Source organism: Mirounga angustirostris, unplaced genomic scaffold (assembly GCF_029215605.1).
Source record: "Mirounga angustirostris isolate CCGP_5_RB_7025 unplaced genomic scaffold, mMirAng1.0.hap1 SCAF_7, whole genome shotgun sequence".
NCBI lineage: Eukaryota > Metazoa > Chordata > Mammalia > Carnivora > Phocidae > Mirounga > Mirounga angustirostris.
In genome coordinates, this window is record NW_026991715.1 from 47,729,634 (window position 1) to 47,751,987 (window position 22,354).

Below are 22,354 nucleotides of genomic sequence, written 5' to 3' on the forward strand. Positions count from 1 at the left end.
AATAAGTGAACTGCGCTTATTTACAACAACATAAATGAATCTTGGGAGAAATAGTGTTGTACAACAGAAACGAGTATTAAAGTAGTGTCAGTCCAGAGGGGCACCTGGGTGGCTCAGTCGTTAAGCGTCTGCCTTCGGCTCAGGTCATGATCCCAGGGTCCTGGGATCGAGCCCCGCATCGGGCTCTCTGCTTGGCCGGGAGCCTGCTTCTCCCTCTCCCGCTCCCCCTGCTTGTGTTCCCTCTCTAGCTGTCTCTCTCTGTCTCTGTCAAATAAATAAAATAAAATCTTTAAAGTGTCAGTCCATTTATACAGTTTAAAAGTAGGTAAGCTGTTCAGGTATTTTTTTGAGTGTTACATTTGTAGGTGGTAAAACTATAAAGAAAAGCCACAGTATGATTACTTCAAATATATAGGATACTGGTTACTAGTGGTGGCGGGGAAAAAGAGAGGGAGAAGGGAATATGGTAAAAAATTTTTAAGAATTAAAAAAAAAAAAGGGAGATTCACTTAGGGAGGGCGGCATATGGAGTTTCAAAGGTATTGCTTGCTTGTTTGTTTCTTTCTTTTTGAAGATTTATTTTTAAGTTATCTCTACACCCAACGTGGGGCTTGAACCCACAACCCCGAGATCAGGATTCGCATGCTCCACCAACTGAACCAGCCAGGTGCCCCTCAGAGGTATTGTTTCTTAACCTGGCTGGTGGTGGATACACAGGTGTATCCTGCTCTCTCTCTCTCTCTTTTTTTTTTTAATGTAGAAGTGTATATGATATAATTTACAATAAAGTAAAGGGGGAATCAGAGAGTCAAAGGACAATGAATTAGTAAGGTTGGAATACAGAAATTTCTCAAATCAGAGAAATGGGATGCTTTGGAAAAAATTTTTTTTTATTACAATTAAAAATGAGAAATTTGTGGGGCACCTGGGTGGCTCAGTCGGTTAGGCGGCTGCCTTTGGCTCAGGTCATGATCCCAGGGTCCTGGGATCGAGCCCCACATCGGGCTCCCGGCTCGGTGGGGAGCCTGCTTCTCCCTCTCCCTCTGCCTGCCTCTCTGCCTACTTGTTCTCTCTATCTCTCTGTCAAATAAATAAATAAAATCTTTTTTAAAAAATGAGAAATTTGAGTATCTCACTTGAACTATATATAAAACAATGTTTTTTTAAAAAACCGTTAGGGACGCCTGGGTGGCTCAGTCGGTTAAGCGCCTGCCTTCGGCTCAGGTCATGATCTGGGGTCCTGGGGTCAAGTCCCGCATCCGCTCCTTGCTCAGTGGGGAGCCTGCTTCTCCCTCTGCCTGCCACTCCCCCTGCTTGTGCTCTCTCTCTGACAAATAAATAAATAAAATCCTTTAAATAAATAAATAAAATAAATAAATAAATAAATAAACCTTTCAAGTCATATTGGGTAAAGTTAGACTTAAAACATTTTTTTAGAGACAGCTTTTGATAAAAATAAGCAAAACCCCATACTGTAGGTATTTCTGGTTATCTCATCCATCGGCAAAAAAGCAAACACTTAAGACTTGATTCATTCATTCAGCACTGGTCTTTATTCATTTCTTGTTATTGGAATTTCATATTTCTTTCTTCCTGTTGGCTGAGTAAACTGGACCGTGGTAGAGATAAGCCAATATTTTCTCAGGTCTGCCTTTCTAAAACTCTAGAGCTTATTTTTAACTAATGGATCAGCTGCTTTTGACTTTGCTAACTTGTGGCTTAAGGTTTTCTGGGTGTCTGCATTAGTAATTGAACTTCTGGAGACCACTGTTAAGATTTGCTGATAATGGGTTTTGAAAACAAAATTTTGATTTTCTTTATCCTCTTTGTTGCTCATGTCTCTAGACTGTCTTTGGAGGTTAATAAGGTCCCTGTGAGATAGGTCTTGTAGTCTACTCCTTCCCAAGGGAAGTTGGAATATTGTAGTAGATGCTTAACAGTAGGAATGTGGTATTGGTCTTGCTTTTGCAACATGATATGCTTTTCCTCATTCTCATTATCACGGTAATTCTGTTGGTAATTGCATGGGGAACCCTTATTTCTCCTCTTCAACCTCAACTACAGCCTTTCCATTTCCTGCTGAAAGTTACTCTTTCTGGTAGTCTAGTGTTTAAGTACATCTTCTTTGGAGTCATTTCCTATTGATGAAATCATATCAATGTCTTATATTAAAATGCTTTATTTTTCCCAAAACCTTTGCTGCAGTCGTCTTGTTCCTGCTAGTGTGTATTGCTGTTTTGAGGCTGTCAGGGTGGTAGGTTTGGGAGACAGTAGCTGCTGGTCTTAGCCTCACTACTCATGTTGTAGAGATGGTGATAAATGTGGGGTTACCAGCAGTGGTAGCTCCTCCTAAATTGTAATGCTCATCAAGGCAGGTCATGGCTCTCTGGGGTCCACTCTTCTGCTACCAATTAAACTCAGTCTTTTTCACATATCCTGTTGCACCTATCTATGAAGATACACTGCCTGGATCTCCCTTTAAGGAACTCAACCACTCTTTCAGCTCCAGGGAGTACATTTAGTTCATAGCCTCTGGGTATTAATACCTTTAGGCTCCTTAGATTTTGTGCTGAGGCCTTGTGTTTCCTGGGAAACCTCCAGCTAGTGACTGAGCATGGTGTGGGTACTAGGGTATTTCCATTTTGGCCCTATGTGGGACAGTTCTAATAGGCAGTCTTTGCTTCGGAGCTCCCTGCTGGGTTGGGCAGCACTTTGTCAGATCTGTGTCAGGGTCTGAGTCTCTGTCTGCTCCGTCCTATTTTATGTCCCCTTTCCTTCATAGGTTTCAGATCTATATCACAGTCTGAAAGTTTTCCATGCCTACTCCTGTTTTACTCCCCCTTTTATCTTTCACAGTAAAACTCTTGTCCTCCTGTCTCAATATCTGCTTCCTGGTGGACCTGACACATACCACTTCTTCTCGTTGTTTACCTAATTTTTTGCCCATATCAAATTGCAGTAAATATTACCTAATTTCCCCCTTTTAAAAGCCTCTCCCTTGATTCCTCCCAGTATTTTCCAGCTTATTTCTTTCTACCCCCAACACCCAATTCTCTAATGTCCACTTATCTCAGTAAGTGCCTTATTATTACAGTAACATTGTTTGTTTTATATACTATGTAGTTGGGGGGTTGTTGGGTTTTTTTTAGATATTTAAAGAGGTATAAACTAAAGGTGAATTATTGATGTCCCTAGGATTTCATTCAGGAAATACATATGAAAATTCCATATGTTCAGCATTTTATTAAATAATATGTAGATGCGGATCTATAACAAATAGTTTCTATCCTTCTTTGATTAATAAGTGGGTGGGTAAGATGAAAACAAATAAGTAAAAAATACACAAATACTTATAAAACTTATTGATCTGCTTCTAGGAATTTGTTCCAAAGAATAATCTGACAAGTGTATAATGACACATGTGCCATAGTATTCATTGTAGTGTTTATAATAGCAAAAAATTGCAGATAACCTAAGTGACTATCAATAGATATGAAGTAAGTTGTAATAAACATAACGGAATATTCTGTAATAATTAAAAATACTTAGTTCTATGGTTATTAACAAGTAACGCCCACAGTCTGTTAAGAGAGGGAAAACAAGTTAATACATTAGATGTAAGGTCCTCTCTCTACAGATGGTAAGTACTAGGTAGCTGCCAGAGAAGGTAAGGTATAGAATAGATCTGGATAGGCAGCATGCAGAAAGACAATATGTTGGATTACATTTTCCAACCTTAGTGGACTTAGAATCCTTTTCCCAATCTTATAAAAATAATGTCTAATTATTGTATAATATATGATAGTGGTTTTTACATAAAATGTTTTATATTAGTTTAAAAAATTGGTTTTGGAATTTTTGTTTTGTACTACAGTCAGGGTCAGCTCATAGTAAGGAAACTTTGTAATGATTAGAACTATATAGTGGTATAAAATTTCGGACATTCTCTGCCATTGTGTAACCATTTTTCATGTTTGTTGAAAATGCACTTTCAGTCTAATCCAGTTTCTTGAGTTCTGGTCTTGACAGCACATTGATTAATGATTACATGGACAAAGTCCATTCCCTAATTGTGTGAGAGTATGGAAATCCCTTGTAAGAAAACTAGGATCATGGTCTTCCAAAAGTTTGTAAGTTATAAAATTGTATTTGACATTGTTTAGGAATACCATAGTTTATGGATTAAAATGTATATTTTATTCCCACTTAGGCCGAATACATCAAGCAATGGTAACGTCTTTAAATGAAGATAATGAAAGTGTAACTGTTGAATGGATAGAAAATGGAGATACAAAAGGCAAAGAGGTATGATCACTGGGTTAAATTTTTTTTTTTTAAAGATTTTATTTATTTATGTGACAGAGACACAGAGAGAGAGGGAACACAAGCAGGGAGAAGCAGGCTTCCCACTGAGCAGGGAGCTTGATGCGAGGCTCCATCCCAGGATGCTGGGATCATGACCCGAGCCGAAGGCAGACACTTAACGACTGAGCCACCCAGGCGCCCCTGGGTTAAAATTTTTTTATTTTTTTTTTAGATTTCATTTTTAAGTAATCTCTACACACAGCATGGGGCTCAAACCCACAGCCCCAAGATCAAGAGACGCATGCTCCACTGACTGAGCTAGGCGCCCCAATCACTGAGCTAAATTTTATTTCTCGTCCTGCAATCAAGGTTCCAAATATAAAACAAAACTGAAAAGTATATACTTTTTTATATAGTACATACATTCTTTATCATTTCTGGAAAACCTTTCAAATGATTAAAACATTTCATTCAAAGAAAGGTAGATTCTTCCTGCACGTTGTAAGTGTTGGGACATATTCTCAAGACCACAAAATGCTGTATTAATAGCTGTCTTAATATGTGGGTTGCAATTGTAGATAATTTTGTTTTCAAGGCCGTACTGTTCATGAGGCTGAAATCATTTAACAGTCATTCTCTGTGTGTAAATTTGTAAAATAAAAGGTTAATTGTCAAAATTTACTCTAAAGATACATGCATTTTTTTAAAAACAGATTGACCTTGAGAGCATCTTTTCACTTAACCCTGACCTTGTACCTGATGAAGAAATTGAACCCAGTCCAGAAACACCTCCACCTCCAACATCTTCAGCCAAAGTAAACAAAATTGTAAAGGTTAGTAAAATTTAGAGTAGGGGTGTGTGGGGGGGGTGTGCGTGTGTATTTTCTGGTTTGAAATGAATAGACTATAAAGAGTATATTTTAAGTATTAGTTTGCTTTTTTTAAAAAAAACCTGTAATTCTTTCTGCCACCTACATGCCATGTTTATGCATACATTCTTTCAAGGATTGAGGTTGTCCAGTTCACAGTTAAAATAATTATTAGGTAAAATCTTAGAAATTCTTTCCTGATTAGGATTTTTCCTAAGACTAATTGCTCCCCAGGAGATAGGGATGTCAAAACCATTTGCTTGTCAGTGTTTGTTGAGGGAATATATGACTTAGATAAAGAAAGAATGTTTATTACTCATAATAAATTCCCACTCCAGTAGTCTTTGAAAATAGTAATTCTGCTATTTATGTTTATTAGAGAAAAATGGGAAATGATAGAGTACAGTTTAACTACTTCTGTATTATCTGTGAAGATAAACTTTAAGACCATGCTATATATCCTCTCTAATGAGATTATCTTTATAAAAATAAAAGCCATGCCATTTTTATTACTTTAAAAGATAATTCCTCTTCCTTCCTATTGAAACCTCTCACTGTTAAAATTGTGTATTAAAGTGCAGCTCTTTTGAAACCATGTAGTCACTCACAGTTGTTGAATCTGCAGTTCTGTGTGTTTAGTTCAACAAGCATTTGTTAATTTTTCTACATTGTTGATTTTATCACAAAGATGAATGACATGACTTTAACCCTAGAGGAACTTGGTATCTTACAGGGAAGACATACATCAGCATCCAAATATCATGTGATAGAAGCTTAACAATATCAGCAAAACATTCTACCTTTTAAATTATGCAGATTTTCAATTCATATAATTCAGCATATTGAGTGTCCCTGCTTAGACGTCATTAGTTATGACTTGTAGATGGATTGTTTTTCATATTTGGCTTCACAGCCATGAAGGATCTTCATAGATGATCCTTCTTCGTATGTCATTTAGAACCTTTGCTGTGCATTAAAATCACTTAGAGAATTTTTCAAAATACTGATGCCTTGCCTGCTCCCAGCAGTTCAGTTTTATTTTCTCTAAATTGAAGCCCTCGCATTAGTATTCTTTTAATTACTATTAAAATCATTATCTGATTTAAATGTGCAAATGTTCTCTCTAGTGTTGAGACCCATGACATTATTTGATACCTTTTTTTCAGGTGAATAAAATGAAGTCTTGGTAAATAAAGGATAGGATCAAAAATTTGCTGTCCTAGTCTATGCAGTTCCAAGTTTTTGAAAGTCTAAAAGTCTTTTAGTATAAATGACAGTGAGCATATCATGGTATTTTGATATTTAAGTTTAATAGTTAGATGGTAGGTTGTCTAAAACCAGTATTTTATTGATTACTCTGACATCCAAAGATGAAATGTAATACATACCTTTGAAATGTATTGCATGGTTTTAGCATGGTGGCTAAAACTATACCCTTAACTGAAATAACTTCTCCTTGCTTCAGTTTTCTCATCTATGGAACCAGAATAATAATAGTAATGACCCTGTAGGGTTGTTGTGAAGATTGAGTGACTTAATATGAGCAGTGCCTGCCTTGTGCTAATTCCGGAATATTGCATTTTCTGGAGAGGTGGTGGGCAGTACTCACATAAAAAACTTGAATACTGATGGTATTAGTAGTAATTATTAGAAGATTATTTATAGTTTTTTTCTCTTTAGTTTTACATTATGTTCACCTACTTTTGTTTAATTAAAGGAAGCCCAAATTATGATAAATATATGAGGAGAAAAGAGAGAAAGTACAATGAGCGTTTTTATTTTTCTCTTACAGAATCGACGGACTGTGGCTTCTATTAAGAATGACCCTCCTCCAAGAGATAACAGAGGTAAACATTTATCTATTAATTTTGTCTATTAACTTTCTAGTATGGCCCCAACAAGGTAAATCAAAGGTGAATATTGCCCTTGACATTATTATTCATTTAAACTTTATGTGGCTAATTTGAAGATTGGTATCTTCTTGGTTTCCTAATACAGTAATGTCAATAATAGGGGCGCCTGGGTGGCTCAGTCAGTTAAGTGTCTGCCTTCGGCCTAGGTCATGATCCGTGGGGTCCTGGGATCGAGTGCCACATTGGGCTCCCTGCTCAGCGGGGAGCCTGCTTCTCCACCTGCTTCTCTATGTGCTTCTCCCTCTCCCTCTGCCCCTTCCCTGACTCACGCTCTCTGTTTCTCTCTCTCTTTCAAATAAATAAATAAAATCTTGAAAAAAGTCAATAATATAAAAAATGATTTATTAAGGTGATGAATATGAAACTCTCTTATATGCAATTTTTGATTAATCTCCTTTACCCAATAACTTTGCAGATTTGAGAAGAGTATCATGAGAAAGAAAGGAATGGGGCAGTAGTCTGTTAATTGAGTTCATAGTAGTAAATCTAATCCCATTTTACATGACTTTCTGGCTAACAGTCTTCCCAAAAGATTCATGGGTAACTTGGGAGTCAGCTAAAGAAAAGTTGAACGGGTACAATTTGTAGTTAATTGCAGGTCTTCCGTGTATTTTCAGCAAGGAAATGTAAAGCACAGTTAATTTCTTTTCTCCTCTTCAGCAATTCAGAATTGTAATTTCTGGTGGTGATGTTTCTCTGTATGTGGGGATTGTGGGGCAGGATGGGCATTAGGTATTAGAAGAGAGATTGGAGGTAGAGGGAAAGTCCTGCACTTTAAACACTATCCTTCCCTTGTGTGTTTGAAACTTTTGAAAATTTATATTGCTTTGTAAAATGTGGTGCTTATATTTTACTTCATATTTATTTTTCCACTTTTATAACATATATATTGGGAAAGTCTCTGCTGAAGATTTGCATCTTTGAGGAGCAAAGAGTGGGATTTGCAATTATAGGGAGGGCTGAAGGAGTGTTTTTTACTTTATGTACTTCAGAATTGTGTAAATTTTTCAAAATGACAATGCATTTAAATTTAAAATTTACATTTTGCACACTTAAATATATATATTTTGGGGGGCCCTTTTAAGATTTATTTATTCATTTTAGAGAGAGGGAGAGCTAGAGCGGGGCAGAGGCAAAGAGAGAGGGGGAGAGAGAGAAAGAATCCTCAAGCAGACTCCTTGCTAAACGCAGAGCTGGATGCAGGGCTTGATTCCAGGACCCTAAGATCATGACCTGAGCCGAAATCAAGACCCAGCCACTCAACTGGCTGAGCCACCCAGACGCCCCTGCACACTTACAATTTTTAAATGATTATTAAAAATCAAGCTTGGCTTTGGTTTTTACATAAATTATTCAGATTGAGTTTTGTAGCTACAATTACATTGGTGGAACCCCAGTCTCTGCACATACTACCTTGAAAACCTCTTGGCTTGTTAGTTTATTGAACAAAATTATTACATATTCTCTTTATACCCACATAAGTAGAAAACTGACAGCTTATAAGTATCAGTTCTTTTGAGATATCTCTGTTCCTTTTACTAGGGTTCACCTTTACTGATTTTCTGTTCTGAATTTAAAAATTTTGTTTCACTTGCAGTGGTTGGTTCTGCACGTGCACGGCCTAGTCAGCTTCCTGAGCAGTCTTCCTCTGCACAACAGAATGGTAGTGTTTCAGATATATCTCCAGTTCAAGCTGCAAAAAAGGAATTTGGACCCCCTTGTATGTAAATCATGTATCAAGGATTCAGTCATTTTAGGCATACATGTATTCTCTCTTGGTCATCCTTAGAAGTCCCCAAATGGTAACAAGTCTAATTATAAGCTTGATTGCAGATTTCATTTTACCACTGTGGAAGATTTTTTTTTGTTAGTTTGGTCTGTTAATTGGGTTTTGAAATGTGTATTTTGGAGAAAATTTACAAATACAAAATTATAACAATTTTTCACTTGCTTTGAATTTAAAATTCTGGTCAGATGATAATTTGACAGATGTTATGGAAGTATTTCTTATACTTCTCAATCCTTTCCAATTCATACATCTGTGATTGTAAACCAAGAGATGACATGTATCAGTATGTTAAAGTCATTTTTCTTGACTGCTATCTGTATATTGTCCTGTTCCTAGTTTTGTTAAAGCAGCTCATAAGTGCACATAGTTGTTAAAGGCATGCCTTGTCACTGTGTACCGTTTTTTGGGTGTATGTGGTGAAATATACATAAAATTTTTGTGTGTAAGTACAGTACTGTAAAAAAGAAAGCTGTACTTCTACAGCTCATCTTTTTCTTTCAGCACGTAGAAAATCTAATTGTGTGAAAGAAGTAGAAAAATTACAAGAAAAACGAGAAAAAAGAAGACTACAGCAGCAAGAACTTAGAGAAAAAAGAGCCCAGGTTTGTAACAGAAACAAATTTTGTTTATGCATGAACTGAAGATGTAGATGGTGTCAGTGAAAGTGATTTGCTTTTGAAAAAGTATTTGAGGCATTCAATTAAAGATTTCAATATAGTTCCTTTAGTTGAAATCTAAACTGATAATGAGAAATAATGTAAACTCTTGTGAAAATACGTTACCGTAACAGATTTTTACTACATGTACTTTTCACGTTTTAGTGGATATGTGTAGCCCTAACATTTGTTCCATTTTTGAATAATAATCCATTGTGTTACAATTCTAACGCAGCCATTACACCTTTCAAGAATAATAAGACTTTGACTTTCTAAAAAGATCTAAAAATATATTCAGAAGAATGTCTAGTTAAAGTAGATGATTATAAAGTAGACGATTATACTACAAATTTTATTACTGTTTTTCCATGGTTAGTAAATTCAGCATATGAATGAAAGGGGAAATTCTTTCTGTTTTAATTTATACTAGATATTAAAAGTGTATCTCTGTTGTGCCTCCCATGTTCCCTTTAGATGGTAACAAAATTTTTTACTAACAATGGAAAAATTATATAGAAGACTGGTCTTCTATCTCTATATAGGTCTTCACCTATTAGAAATTCTGTTTCTGTACATATAATTTCTAGTGTATTATATCTATTGTATTATATCTATTATATTCTTAGAACTTGTTCCTCTATTAAAACGTCAGGATTGTTTCTTTATTTAGAAGTATATTCAAATGCCCTTAATCATAAAGAAGTTGTGTTATAGAATTAGGAACCAGTATAAAATTCAACTTGAATAAATCAGGTTATATCTTAAAGTGTTCTGAGAATGGCCAGTTGGGTTTTGAAATAAGTAAAACACAATACAGATAGATCTGCTGATACTTAGCACAGATGCCACCTGGTGTTTCCTATGGGAACCTCATAATATTTTCATATCTCTTTGTGATCTCTTAATTTTAACTTTACATTCACTTTTTCCATTGACATAGTTGTTGTTGTTTCCTAAAAGAAAGTTAATTGAAAGTAAGTTTCATTAACAATTTTGAAATTTATATTCAAAGCAAATCTGTACATGGTGCATGAAAAAAATCTGACTTCTTAGAATGTTTAATAATTTATTACTCATGGCTAAGAGAGGCTGTTACCTATTGATACGTGTGTCTTAATCTGAATTTTCTCAGTTTTGAAGCAAAAAAGTAAATTGCAGTCAACATTCAGTAATTTGAATTTTAAAGGTTTCAAAAATTATCTTTTGATTCCTTTAAGTCCTGTCCATTTGAGGTGGTTTTACCGTGCCTTAGGTTTTTAGAGAGTCAACCAAAACAGAAAACATAAATGAGTCTGTGTTTCTACTTTGCTGGATTAATCACTGGATTAAGCATGGTGAAGAAAAATCTGATTAAATGAATTTTTGTAGAATTTCAATTTTTCTAGAGCTCTTTACTGATGTTTAAGATGAGCGCTATTTCTCTCTTGCTTCATTTTCTAGGATGATTAAGTCATATGTGTAACAGATGAATTTTTGAAATAATTCAAGGGTGGTTTTTTTTTTTATTAAAGATTTTTATTTATTTATTTAACAGAGATAGAGAGCACAAGTAGGCAGAGTGGCAGACAGAGGGAGAGGGAGAACTAGGCCTCCTGCTGAGCAGGGAGCCCGATGTGGGGCTCAATCCCAGGACTCTGGGATCATGACCTGAGCCGAAGGCAGCCACTTAACCGACTAAGCCACCCAGGCTCCCCTCAAGGGTGGTTTTAATGAGGAGTGTTTGGTTTACAGTTAATAACAGAATGTATGTAGGCTAATAGAATTATGTATTTAATATGAAATATGATTACTGGGCATATTTTTAATCCTGAACTTGGAAACTAAATTTTATGATGCCTCTAGTTTGAGTTTGGGCTTGGCAATGACACAGTCTCCTGATTGATTGATTGATTGATTGATTGATTGATTTTTTAAAAACTTAAAAATAAAACAGACACTCCACAAGCTGTGAATTTAATTTTAATTTGCAAGCCATATTTAATTTGCAACAGGGGCAGCTGGGTGATTCAGACACTTAAGTGTCCGACTCTTGATCTCAGTCAGGATCGTGAGTTTAAGCCTCACATTGGGCTTCATGCTGGGCGTGGAGCCTACTTAAAAAACAAAAACATAAATGCAACAATATCCATTATTGTAATGATAATAAATGATGAATTTTTTCTGTCTCCGTGTAGGATGTTGATGCTACAAACCCAAATTATGAAATTATGTGTATGATCAGAGACTTTAGAGGAAGTTTGGATTATAGACCATTAACAACAGCAGATCCTGTAAGATTCTTTGTAAACTATTGTTGTGGAATTTTTTTATGCTGTTAATAAAAAACAAAACAAAACAAAACATGTTCACTGCCCACTTAATACTGGATTTAGCTATGTAGTGTTTTTTTTTCTTTATAGGTGTACATTCCCCGTGTTTTAAGGTGAAAATCAAGAAATCATTCACATTTATGATTATCTCCCATATTTTGATTTATCAGACATGCTTCCCCACAGAGATGTTCTTTTCAAAGCAAAGCCTCTCTGTCTTTGGTAGAGCAGAACAGCAGTTAAAGGAATGATGTCAGAAGACCCATTCTCCTTTCTGACCATCACTGAAACTTTTATCCCAGTTCCAAGCTTATTTCCTCTTTGATTTGGGCTATAAATTCCCACCATCAGACTAATTTTTTATTAGGTAATTTGTTATTTTTAAATAAATGTTAGTCTGGCTTTTTAACAGTAAGTGATGGTTGTTGAGGACCATACTAGACCAGAAATCTAGTGCTCAAAAAATATTCTGCTTCCCTATTACTCAACTACTTTCCTCTTGAAGAATGAGAATTTTTTGGACAGGGATTATTTTGTGAGTAATTGATACTTAAGAAAAATAATCCATCTGACCTAGCATATACAGAATAGCTTGGGTACATAAAATACATTTGTGTCAGGCTGATGTATTGTTTAGGATTTCAGAGAGTTGTTGTTCATAATACTTGTGTGTATATATTAGTCCTTGCTACACCTACATGTATTTAATCTACTACATCTGATTGGCAAACTTTTTCTTAAAAGGCCCGGATAGTAAATAATTTTGGCTTTGTGAACCATATGGTCTTCATCACAACTACTCAATTTTTCCTTTGTAGTATGAAAGCAGTGATAGGTGATATGTGAACAAATGAGTGCAACTGTCTCATTAAAACTTGACAAAAGCAGGTAGTAGGCTGGATTAGGCCCGCAGACCATATGTTGCCAATCCCTGTGTTATAGATTTATTATTAAAGGGGAAGTATTGGGAGCATAAATTTTATGAAAAAATATTTATGTGTAAGAATTAGCTATTATAAAATTTTTGGAGTTATTTTGCTCACTAATAATCTGAGAATTGCATTTCTTGCTATTCTTAGTTATCTTTGTCAGCACCTTTCCCTTTAATCAACCTGACAGTACACCACTTGGTAGGAAATTTTGCTTTTGTTATATGCAGCATATATTGAAGTAAGGTAGCTTCCTAATGTGAACCTTATGCTACTAATAGGAACAGTAGAGGCCTCTACGAGTTATTTCCTAATTGTTTACCAAATAACAAAATGAGTACTTTTCCATTATGCTCAGAATTTTAGAAATCATTGTCTTTTAACTATTAAAATTTGTACATCCTAATTTGTTTTTTAAGTTTATTTATCCTGTTTATGCAGTGCATAAATTTCTAAAATCTCTGTAGGAAATATTGCATAACTGACTTTTCAGTGTTTTATATAATTGATAAATATTGAAATAAAATATTTTATTTCTAGATTGATGAACATAGGATATGTGTTTGTGTAAGAAAACGACCACTCAATAAAAAAGGTATGATGCTTTTTGAACTCTTAATGAAAGGTTGATTTTGTCCAGTTGGTATTTATTTTCATGATAGCAGAAATTAAATTCATTTGGAAGAGTTAAATATAAATCATTTTATTTGTACATAATCATTATGCAGATTTCTTTGGTTAGATCTGCTGATTTGTTATTACTCTATGAATCATTCCATTTCTGGTTCTTGCTTCACATAAATTTTGATAGTATTTTTTTTTTTACTTGGTTGTTGAAATATGTCTTCTTGAATGGCATATTTATGAGATATTTATATTTATAGAATTAATACTTCTATTAAAATTCTTATTACTTTTTTAGAAAGTACTTATTACATTTAAATGCTGTGAAAATTACTGGGCATTGATTTTCATTTATTCTTTTAGAAACTCAAATGAAAGATCTTGATGTAATCACAATCCCTAGTAAAGATGTTGTGATGGTACATGAACCAAAACAAAAAGTAGATTTAACAAGGTACCTAGAAAACCAAACATTTCGTTTTGATTATGCCTTTGATGACTCAGCTCCTAATGAAATGGTTTACAGGTAGGTAAATTTGTTTTAAATAACAGTTTTGTTCTTATGCTGTATATTTATCACCACCCTGAAGCTTGCATTGATCTTGGCATATCTCTCCAAAGTGGCAATATGCTTTTTTATTCTGAGTTTAAACAAAGGTTATGGTATAAACACAATAATGAGTATTACTACCTGTTCCCTTTAATGCTTCCCCAAAATCATAGTTTTTATTACTAATATATACATATCTCATACATTTTATTTATATATGGATAGGAAATTTCTGGAAAATGTAGGCGTTTTCTGTAGTTCTAGGAATTTGATGTGGTGAGAAGGGGACTTTACTTTTTGCTTTTTAATTTCTGTTTTAGTAAAGAAATTTGGAATATTTGTTATGTCCATAAGTTTTCTAAACCTTTATTTCACATGTTACCACCATTTAAGGAAAAAAGGTCTGTAAACCTACTTGCATTTGCCGAATTTTTATCATCTTTGAGCATTGGAATAGTTGTAATACATGAAATTCTATATGTTCACTTATTCAACTTATAAACAACTCAAACTTACAAGTATTACACATTGATATCCCAAAGTTGAATGCCAAATTTAGATTTTCATACATAGTTTGTAAACATTGCCTTCTAATTATAACAGGTCAGTTTTAACAGCAGTGCTATTTTAGTCTATATAGGACTGTCTTGGCAATTACTTGAATGCTTTTTCATTGCCTTTTCATTTTATAAATATGGCTGGAAAACAGAAAATTAAAGACTTAATAAGAGTCCTAAGAATTGAAGACTTATTAATGAAATATTATTGAGGTCAGCTCCATTGGGCTTAAGCCAGTAAACTGGGAGTTCAGTTGTAAAGAAAGAGAAAATTAAAGAAAGTGTGAACGCTAAATGGTATTATGAAGAATTTGTTTTAAAAGGGAACTATTAATATAAATTGTGCATTTTTTACCTGAGAATAGAGTCCTCTTCTTACCCCTACTTGCTATTCCCTTCTCTACTTCCACTCCTGCTTCATAAAATATGTCTGACTTTATAATTATAAGGTATGTTTCTCTGAATATGCTAGATTTAGTAAACATTCTGTTTTACTTTATATATATGCTTCTTAACTTTACCAATATTGGTGCTATCCCCTTTATTTAGCTTTGAGGGAATTTGAGGTAGGCCTTTTTTTGTCTAATCACTCTGCAGACTCCTTCTCTACTTCCATTTGACTACTTTTTCCTGCTCCTTTTGTTCTGTACCTTTTTCAGTTGTTCCTTTAAAAAAATTGAGCAGAACTGTATAAAATGTTCCGCATACATTATTTTGAAGCCTGTATAAAAAAAAGATTTGTTTCCACAAACTGAGGGTTGCTGGAGTGGTGGGGGCTGGGAGAGATGGGGTGGCTGGGTGATAGACATTGGGGAGGATATGTGCTATGGTGAACGCTGTGAATCGTGTAAGACTGATGAATCACAGACCTGTACCTCTGAAACAAATAATACATTATATGTTAAAAAATAAGAAGAAGATAGTAGGAAGGGAAAAATGAAGGGGGAGAAATCGGAGGGGAGGACGAACCATGAGAGACAATGGACTCTGAGAAACAAACTGAGGGTTTTAGAGGGGAGGGGGTGGGGGGATGGGTTAGCCTGGTGATGGGTATTAAAGAGGGCTCGTTTTGCACAGAGCGCTGGGTGTTATACGCAAACAATGAATCATGGAACACTACATCAAAAACTAATGATGTAATATATGGTGACTGACATAACATAATAAAATTTAAAAATTAAAAAAAAAAAATTGTTTCCCATTACAGTTTTTAGAGCTCTGCCCAGTGAAGTATTTCTTATCCCTTTTTTAATTTTAACTCTAGCAGTGATTACAATAATAGGTTTAAAAAATAATTCAAGCCATAATAATTTTGCATCCTTCTCCTGAACTAAGACTATCAACTCCAAACTCAGTGTCTTATAAGTATAATCTATATTTACTTAGCTATATTCAAGGAAATCCTGTCACTTTTCTACTTGGGTAGATGGCCTTAAGATAATATTTTTATAGTTTTTTTTTTCTCTATTGAGATTATCACTCTTTTGATTAGATTTCTGTTAAAACTTTTAATCCTGGTGGTGTGGGTTTTTTGGTTGGTTGGTTGGTTTTTTGCTCTTCATTGTATAAACCTTACTTGTCTTGCCTAATATGATTTTTTGTTGTTGTTTTTTAAAACTTTCACATTGTCTTCTATATACACATGTCTTAGCTCAGTTACTTCCTTTTTCTTGGTCCATTGTGACCGTCGTTTATTATGGAATTACTTGAAATTATGCTTTAAATAGCTTTAAGCAATTTTAGGATAAGATTTAAAAATTTTAACAAATCAGTGGGCTCAGTTGTAGTCTGACAGTTGAGCCCATTGATTTGTTAAAAATATTGGTATGAGTTTTGTTTATTAATAAGACTTGGTATTTTATTTACTTAATTTAAATATTGATGGCACATTCTGACTAGTGCATTCTAATTTTAAGGTTTACAGCTAGACCACTAGTGGAAACTATATTTGAAAGGGGAATGGCAACATGCTTTGCTTATGGGCAGACTGGAAGTGGAAAAACTCATGTGAGTAATTCATTAGTTACATCCTCCTATGCAGCTTGTTTATTTTCCTTATGGCTTAATTCTAAGACCTAAATTCTTAAGATTTATTCCTGAATAATATCTATTATTATTTCTTCTTTAACATGTAGACTATGGGAGGTGACTTTTCAGGAAAGAACCAAGATTGTTCTAAAGGAATTTATGCATTAGCAGGTAACCGTCTTTTTTGCATATCATTTGTAATATTCTTGAATATTACTCAGGTGGCTTTGAAATAAAACTTGGAAATATTGTTCAGGACTTTCAGGGTAACCATAAAGTTAAATTTGTATGTTATGTCAATTTTAGGTTGTTAGACCACTTGAAAAGAACTGAGATTAAGCTTTTGGGACAGGAATCTTGGTTATATTTGTGTCATTTTAATCTGGCATATTATTGGAGCTTAGTATTTGTTGTTGAAGCTTATTAGTATTTGTTGTTGAATAGCTGATGTGTGAAAAGCTTCTGTTTGGTGTGGTTATGGGAATAACCTTGCTATGACCACCTATAATTTTATGTTATTTATAAGAATAAGTAGTAGCATTCTTTTACTGAATATGAAAGAGAGTGGCATCTGTACTTAAGTGTAAAAAACTATTACTTTTTTTTTTGTAAAAAATATCTAAAGATAGTATTTGCAGGGTGCCTGGGTAGCTCAGTCAGTTAAGCATCTGCTCATTCGTGATCTCAGGGTCCTGGGATTGAGCCCCGCATCAGGCTCCCTGCTCAGCAGGAAGTCTGCTTCTCCCTCTCCTTCTGCCCCTCTCCCCTGTTCATGCTCTCTCTCTCTCTCTCTCTCCCTCTCTCTCTCAAATTAAATAAAATATATTTTTTTAAAAAAAGATAGTATTTATAAAGTCTTAACACATTTTCTCCATATGAAATTCTTGACAGCTCGAGATGTCTTTTTAATGTTAAAGAAGCCAAACTATAAGAAGTTAGAACTTCAAGTATATGCAACCTTTTTTGAAATTTATAGTGGAAAGGTAAGTGGAAACTTTAAAAAAAAAAAAACACCCTGATTTTTTGGGAGAGAGTGTTAAATTGTGGTTTAATATATGTATAACATAAAATTTAATACTTCACCCATTTTTTTGTGTACAAGTTCACTGGCATTAACTACATTCATATTGTGCAGCCATTGCACCACATATTTTTATATGTGTTAGAATATTCTAAATATATATGTGTTAGAATAATAATATACTAAAATATTAGTATTTTGTTGAGATTTTAAAAAATTCCCTTTGAAAGTCTCAGCTTCAGTATTGAGCATTATTATTCTAATTTTCTGAAATAATTTTTGGACTCCGATTCATTTTTATAGAACTGAGTCTTTTCCTTTAAAGCTAGTTTTCTAATTTTTTTTTTTTTAAATAGGTGTTTGACTTGCTAAACAGGAAAACAAAATTAAGAGTGCTAGAAGATGGGAAACAGCAGGTTCAAGTGGTGGGATTACAGGAACGGGAGGTCAAATGTGTTGAAGATGTACTGAAACTCATTGACATAGGTAACAGTTGCAGGTAAATTTCATTTTAACTAAGAAAGAGAAAATTAATTTCTTAATCAGTTTTAGATAATTTGGGTATCTAAACAAAGCAAAGGTGTTACTTAATGCATCCTGGTAGTAAAAATTTGTTCATAAAAACATTTACTGTTACATGTAACTTTGAGTGATATCTACCATATTGATAATCATACTACAAATATACTAGAAGTATGCCAGATTAAAGTGTATGAATCTGGCTATGTTGAAGTGTTTTAAGTTAGATTGTCCCTTTTGTATTTAAATGATGGAAGCTGGATAGTTTTTTGTGGGTTCTTTGATGAAATACTGTGGTTTACAACATATAAAAACTGAAGTTTTTTTGGTATCTAAAATAACCTTAATCACATTGTAGAACATCCGGTCAAACATCTGCAAATGCACATTCATCTCGGAGCCATGCAGTGTTTCAGATTATTCTTAGAAGGAAAGGAAAACTACATGGCAAATTTTCTCTCATTGATTTGGCTGGAAATGAACGAGGAGCTGATACTTCCAGTGCAGACAGGCAAACCAGGCTTGAAGGTGCTGAAATTAATAAAAGCCTTTTAGCACTCAAGGTAAATAACATGGATTTAATTGTGAAAAATCTTTTGCTTTTGACTTTAATTTTGTTTAGAGTAGCTACAAAAATGTAGTACATATAACATTTAGTGAGGAAGAGAGGTTATCCGAATTTATTTATGTTTACAGTTATTGATTTATATTATACCCAGGAACTTTCTTCACACATACTCATTTTTTTTAGAGTGAATAAGGGATCTAAGATTCCACAGGGTTTTAATTAGTCATATTATCTTAGAGGAAGGCAAGGAACCACAAAACTCAGCTAAGAAATACTGTCTCAGAAAAATGTAGAATGACGAATATTCTATCCCTTCCTTGAATAGAAAAAGAAGGATTGGGGGTGCCTGGGTGGCTCAGTTGGTTAAGCGTATGCCTTCAGCTCAGGTCATGATCTTGGGGGTCCTGGGATCGGGTCCTGGGATGGAGTCCCGCATCAGGCTCCCTGCTCGGGGGGAGTCTGCTTCTCCCTCTCTCCCCACCTTGCTTGTGCTCTCTCCCTCTCTCTCTCTCAAATAAGTAAATAAAATGTTTAAAAAAAAAAAAAGAAAGGAAGGATTGGTAAGACTACAAGAAAACATTCTGTGTTTTTTCTTTTGTCATGCCACTTTCAAAGTTTAGCTTTATATCCTTCTATCTGTTACTTCTAAATGTTAGTCAGAAGAATCTTTTGGAATAATAAGTACTTTGTTGTTGTTGTTGTTACTGTTTTTAATTTCATTTTCTTAGGCTTTATGAGACCATCTTTAGTATGCTCTAAACCTGTTAGTAGGATTTCCAGAGCCAATCAGATCTTAAATGTTAGAGTTATAATGAAAGGTCTTTTAAGTATATTAATTAAGATTACTCTATATAAGGAGCCTAATCTGTGAAACTTGCTTTCTTAATTTTCAGGAGTGCATCAGAGCCTTAGGTAGAAATAAACCTCATACTCCTTTCAGAGCAAGTAAGCTCACTCAGGTGTTAAGAGATTCATTCATAGGTGAAAATTCTCGTACCTGCATGGTAAGTTTATGTTTGTTTATTTGTTTTGTTTTAACCCTGAATAATGAATAACTCACAATATCTATGGAAAAATTATAATGCACATTAATAACAATCATTTAAATCCTTCTATTGTGAGAGATACAGTGATACTTAAGATGTGGTCCCTGCCAGTCTGATAGAGAGGATTATATTGCAGTTATAATGCATTCTACTAATTCCAACATCTGAGTCTTCTTGAGGTTGGTCTTCATTGATTTTTATTTTCCTTGAGTATGGTTCACACTTTTCTTTTTCTTAGTATGTCTAGTAAAATTGGTTTATATAATTTTTATTATGAATAAATACTTATACAGACACTCTGGATTCTCTTATATTCTAAAGATTATTGATTTTTTGTTGTTTTAGCAAGAAGTGAACTTAATTTATCTCAAACTCTTGTCTCCCTTGCTTTGGGCAGCAGCTGAAATTGAAAACAAACAGTTCTTTTAGACTTAGTTATGTTACTTGGAGTAGGCCTTATGTATGCCCGGTTCAGGAGTCAGCCAGAGATTTGGGCAGTTTATATGTACAATTTTTGGTTGCCAAGATTACCTCCCTCCATGATTATCTTTTCTGGGACAAACCTTACTTTCTAGCTGCTTTAGTTTCTACCTTCAAATTCTGTCCTTTAGTTTAACCAGTGAAATTCCAGTTTTCTAATGAAGTTTTATTTGCCCCGTGTGACAGCAGCGGGGCTTGCCCTTAAGCAAAAACACTGTTGGGTGGTGAGGGGGTTGTGGGAACACTCAGTGCTATTCCCTCCTAGGTGTTGACCTCCATTTTCTGTGTGATTTAAATCATTTTCTGGTGCTTTCAGAGAGTTATTTATATTTTATGTGGCTTATAGTTATTATCTGATTGTGGGGGTGATATAGCAAATTATCTTGGAGTTTAGATATCACAAATAAATGTTAATTTTAAATAACCATTTTAGGATTAGATCTTAATGAGCAATATGTTGATAAGACTGTCTTCATCATTTATAACATTTTCTTTACCTTTGCATTTTTCTCCCTTAGATTGCCACAATCTCTCCAGGAATGGCATCCTGTGAAAATACTCTTAATACATTAAGATATGCAAATAGGTATGCAAAATAGTTATTTGGTTTTAAATTTGAGGGGAGTAGAGCAGTATTTACTTTGACTTAATACCTGATAGGATGACTTTTATTATTTTTTTTCAATTTTAAAAAATTTTTTGCATGTTACTCATTAAGGTGATGTGTAGAGTCATTTGGTCAAGTTCTGAAAATAAATGGAAATGTGTTGGGTAATTTGGAAAGAGATTTAGATCTTTAGTAGAATTGGTCTTTCTATCCTAGAACATGATTACATTTTTCTGTTTCACCAAGTTATATTTCATGTTTTTTTACTGCGTTTAAATCATGTAAATTTTTCCTATTATATTAAGAGTCTAAGTGAGTATAAGGGGACCAGTCTATATTTCTTAAATTGTTTTATGTATTTGCTAAAAATTATTTCTGATAATACTAAATACCATGTGTAGGAAATCTAGGGTCTGAATAAGTAATGATAGCACATTTTTTTCTGGTGTTCTATGAGTTAATTTTATTATTCATTGTCACTAGTGTTATAGAATTTAATGGACATGATGTTATTAAAAATGAAAGGACAAAAGCATTATAGACTTAAAATAATTTATTCCTTATAGTAATGAAATGCCCTTGGAACTTTGGATTGTGATAGACAGATTTATATTTGTTCCATAAATTGATCCTGTTGCTCTTGTTTTGAAAATTGACTTTGTAGTTTTCAGTTTCTCTTATCACATATTGCATTTGTGATTTTAATTGTTAGAGATCAGATTCCTCTTTGTATAACATTTCTACTATGGACATTCCCTTAATTTTGCTGAATACAAGTATTTGTCCTATTTATTTTAATTGCTATGGAAATTCTATTTTTAATCTTTTTTTATAAAACAGGAATACATATGTATACAGAGAAGTACTGAAAACATAAGTGAATAATCTAATAAATATTTATATAGTGTAAATTCCTATTATCAGATTGGGAAATAGAACATTTCTACCTCTCTAGAAAGCTCCCCATATGTCCCCTCCTGATTACAAATCCTGAATAACATGTCCAAATCCATTAATCTGTCCCCCAGGGTAGACATTGCTTTGACTTCTGTGGCATAATTTTCTTGGTATTCTCCTTCTTTTTAAAAATAGTTTTACCACCTATGAATGTATCCTTGAACAACATAGGTGGCTGTATTTGAACTTTATATAAATAGGGTCATACTCTTTTTTTTCTTTTGTGATTTGATTTTGTTTCAACTGAAGAGATTTTTTAAAATGATAGTAAAAACTGTTGGAAAGTATAAGCCTATTGACATTTTACAAAAAGATATTAAAATAACTTCTTTAAAAATATAATGGAACTTTATTTCTAAATTTAATCCTTTTTAAACTTTGAATTATGGGCTCTGAGCTGCAAACATTTATGGTACTTTTAATTCATTTTTATAATGAACATTTTTGGTATGTGGGGTTTTTATCATTAAAGTGCTTCTTTAAATTGTTCATGGGAGAGTTGAGCAACAGCCTAGTATAGCAGAATATTGCCATGTTATAGAATTAAAACAGACAAGACCCCTCCATGTCTTCAGACTTCTAACTGCAAAGGAATCTCCCTAATTTGAAAATGCTATATCTGGCCAT

The 22,354-nt window shown here is 33.9% G+C and overlaps 1 protein-coding gene across 3 annotated transcripts in view; it reads left to right on the plus strand.

The window, feature by feature from the left end:
• Positions 1–22,354, plus strand: part of KIF2A (kinesin family member 2A) — a 75,822-nt gene that overhangs the window by 38,029 nt on the left and 15,439 nt on the right. For 2 of the 3 annotated variants that reach the window (XM_045895348.3, XM_045895334.3), the window contains exons 2-16: positions 4,211–4,305; positions 5,019–5,138; positions 6,967–7,021; positions 8,685–8,807; positions 9,378–9,478; positions 11,707–11,802; positions 13,311–13,365; positions 13,758–13,920; positions 16,418–16,508; positions 16,637–16,700; positions 17,421–17,512; positions 17,907–18,049; positions 18,428–18,632; positions 19,531–19,641; positions 20,682–20,749. In XM_045895348.3, coding sequence (XP_045751304.1) covers positions 4,211–4,305; positions 5,019–5,138; positions 6,967–7,021; positions 8,685–8,807; positions 9,378–9,478; positions 11,707–11,802; positions 13,311–13,365; positions 13,758–13,920; positions 16,418–16,508; positions 16,637–16,700; positions 17,421–17,512; positions 17,907–18,049; positions 18,428–18,632; positions 19,531–19,641; positions 20,682–20,749 — 1,582 coding nt within the window. The remainder of the gene's footprint in view (positions 1–4,210; positions 4,306–5,018; positions 5,139–6,966; positions 7,022–8,684; positions 8,808–9,377; positions 9,479–11,706; positions 11,803–13,310; positions 13,366–13,757; positions 13,921–16,417; positions 16,509–16,636; positions 16,701–17,420; positions 17,513–17,906; positions 18,050–18,427; positions 18,633–19,530; positions 19,642–20,681; positions 20,750–22,354) is intronic. The other variant, XM_045895342.3, reaches the window with a different exon arrangement.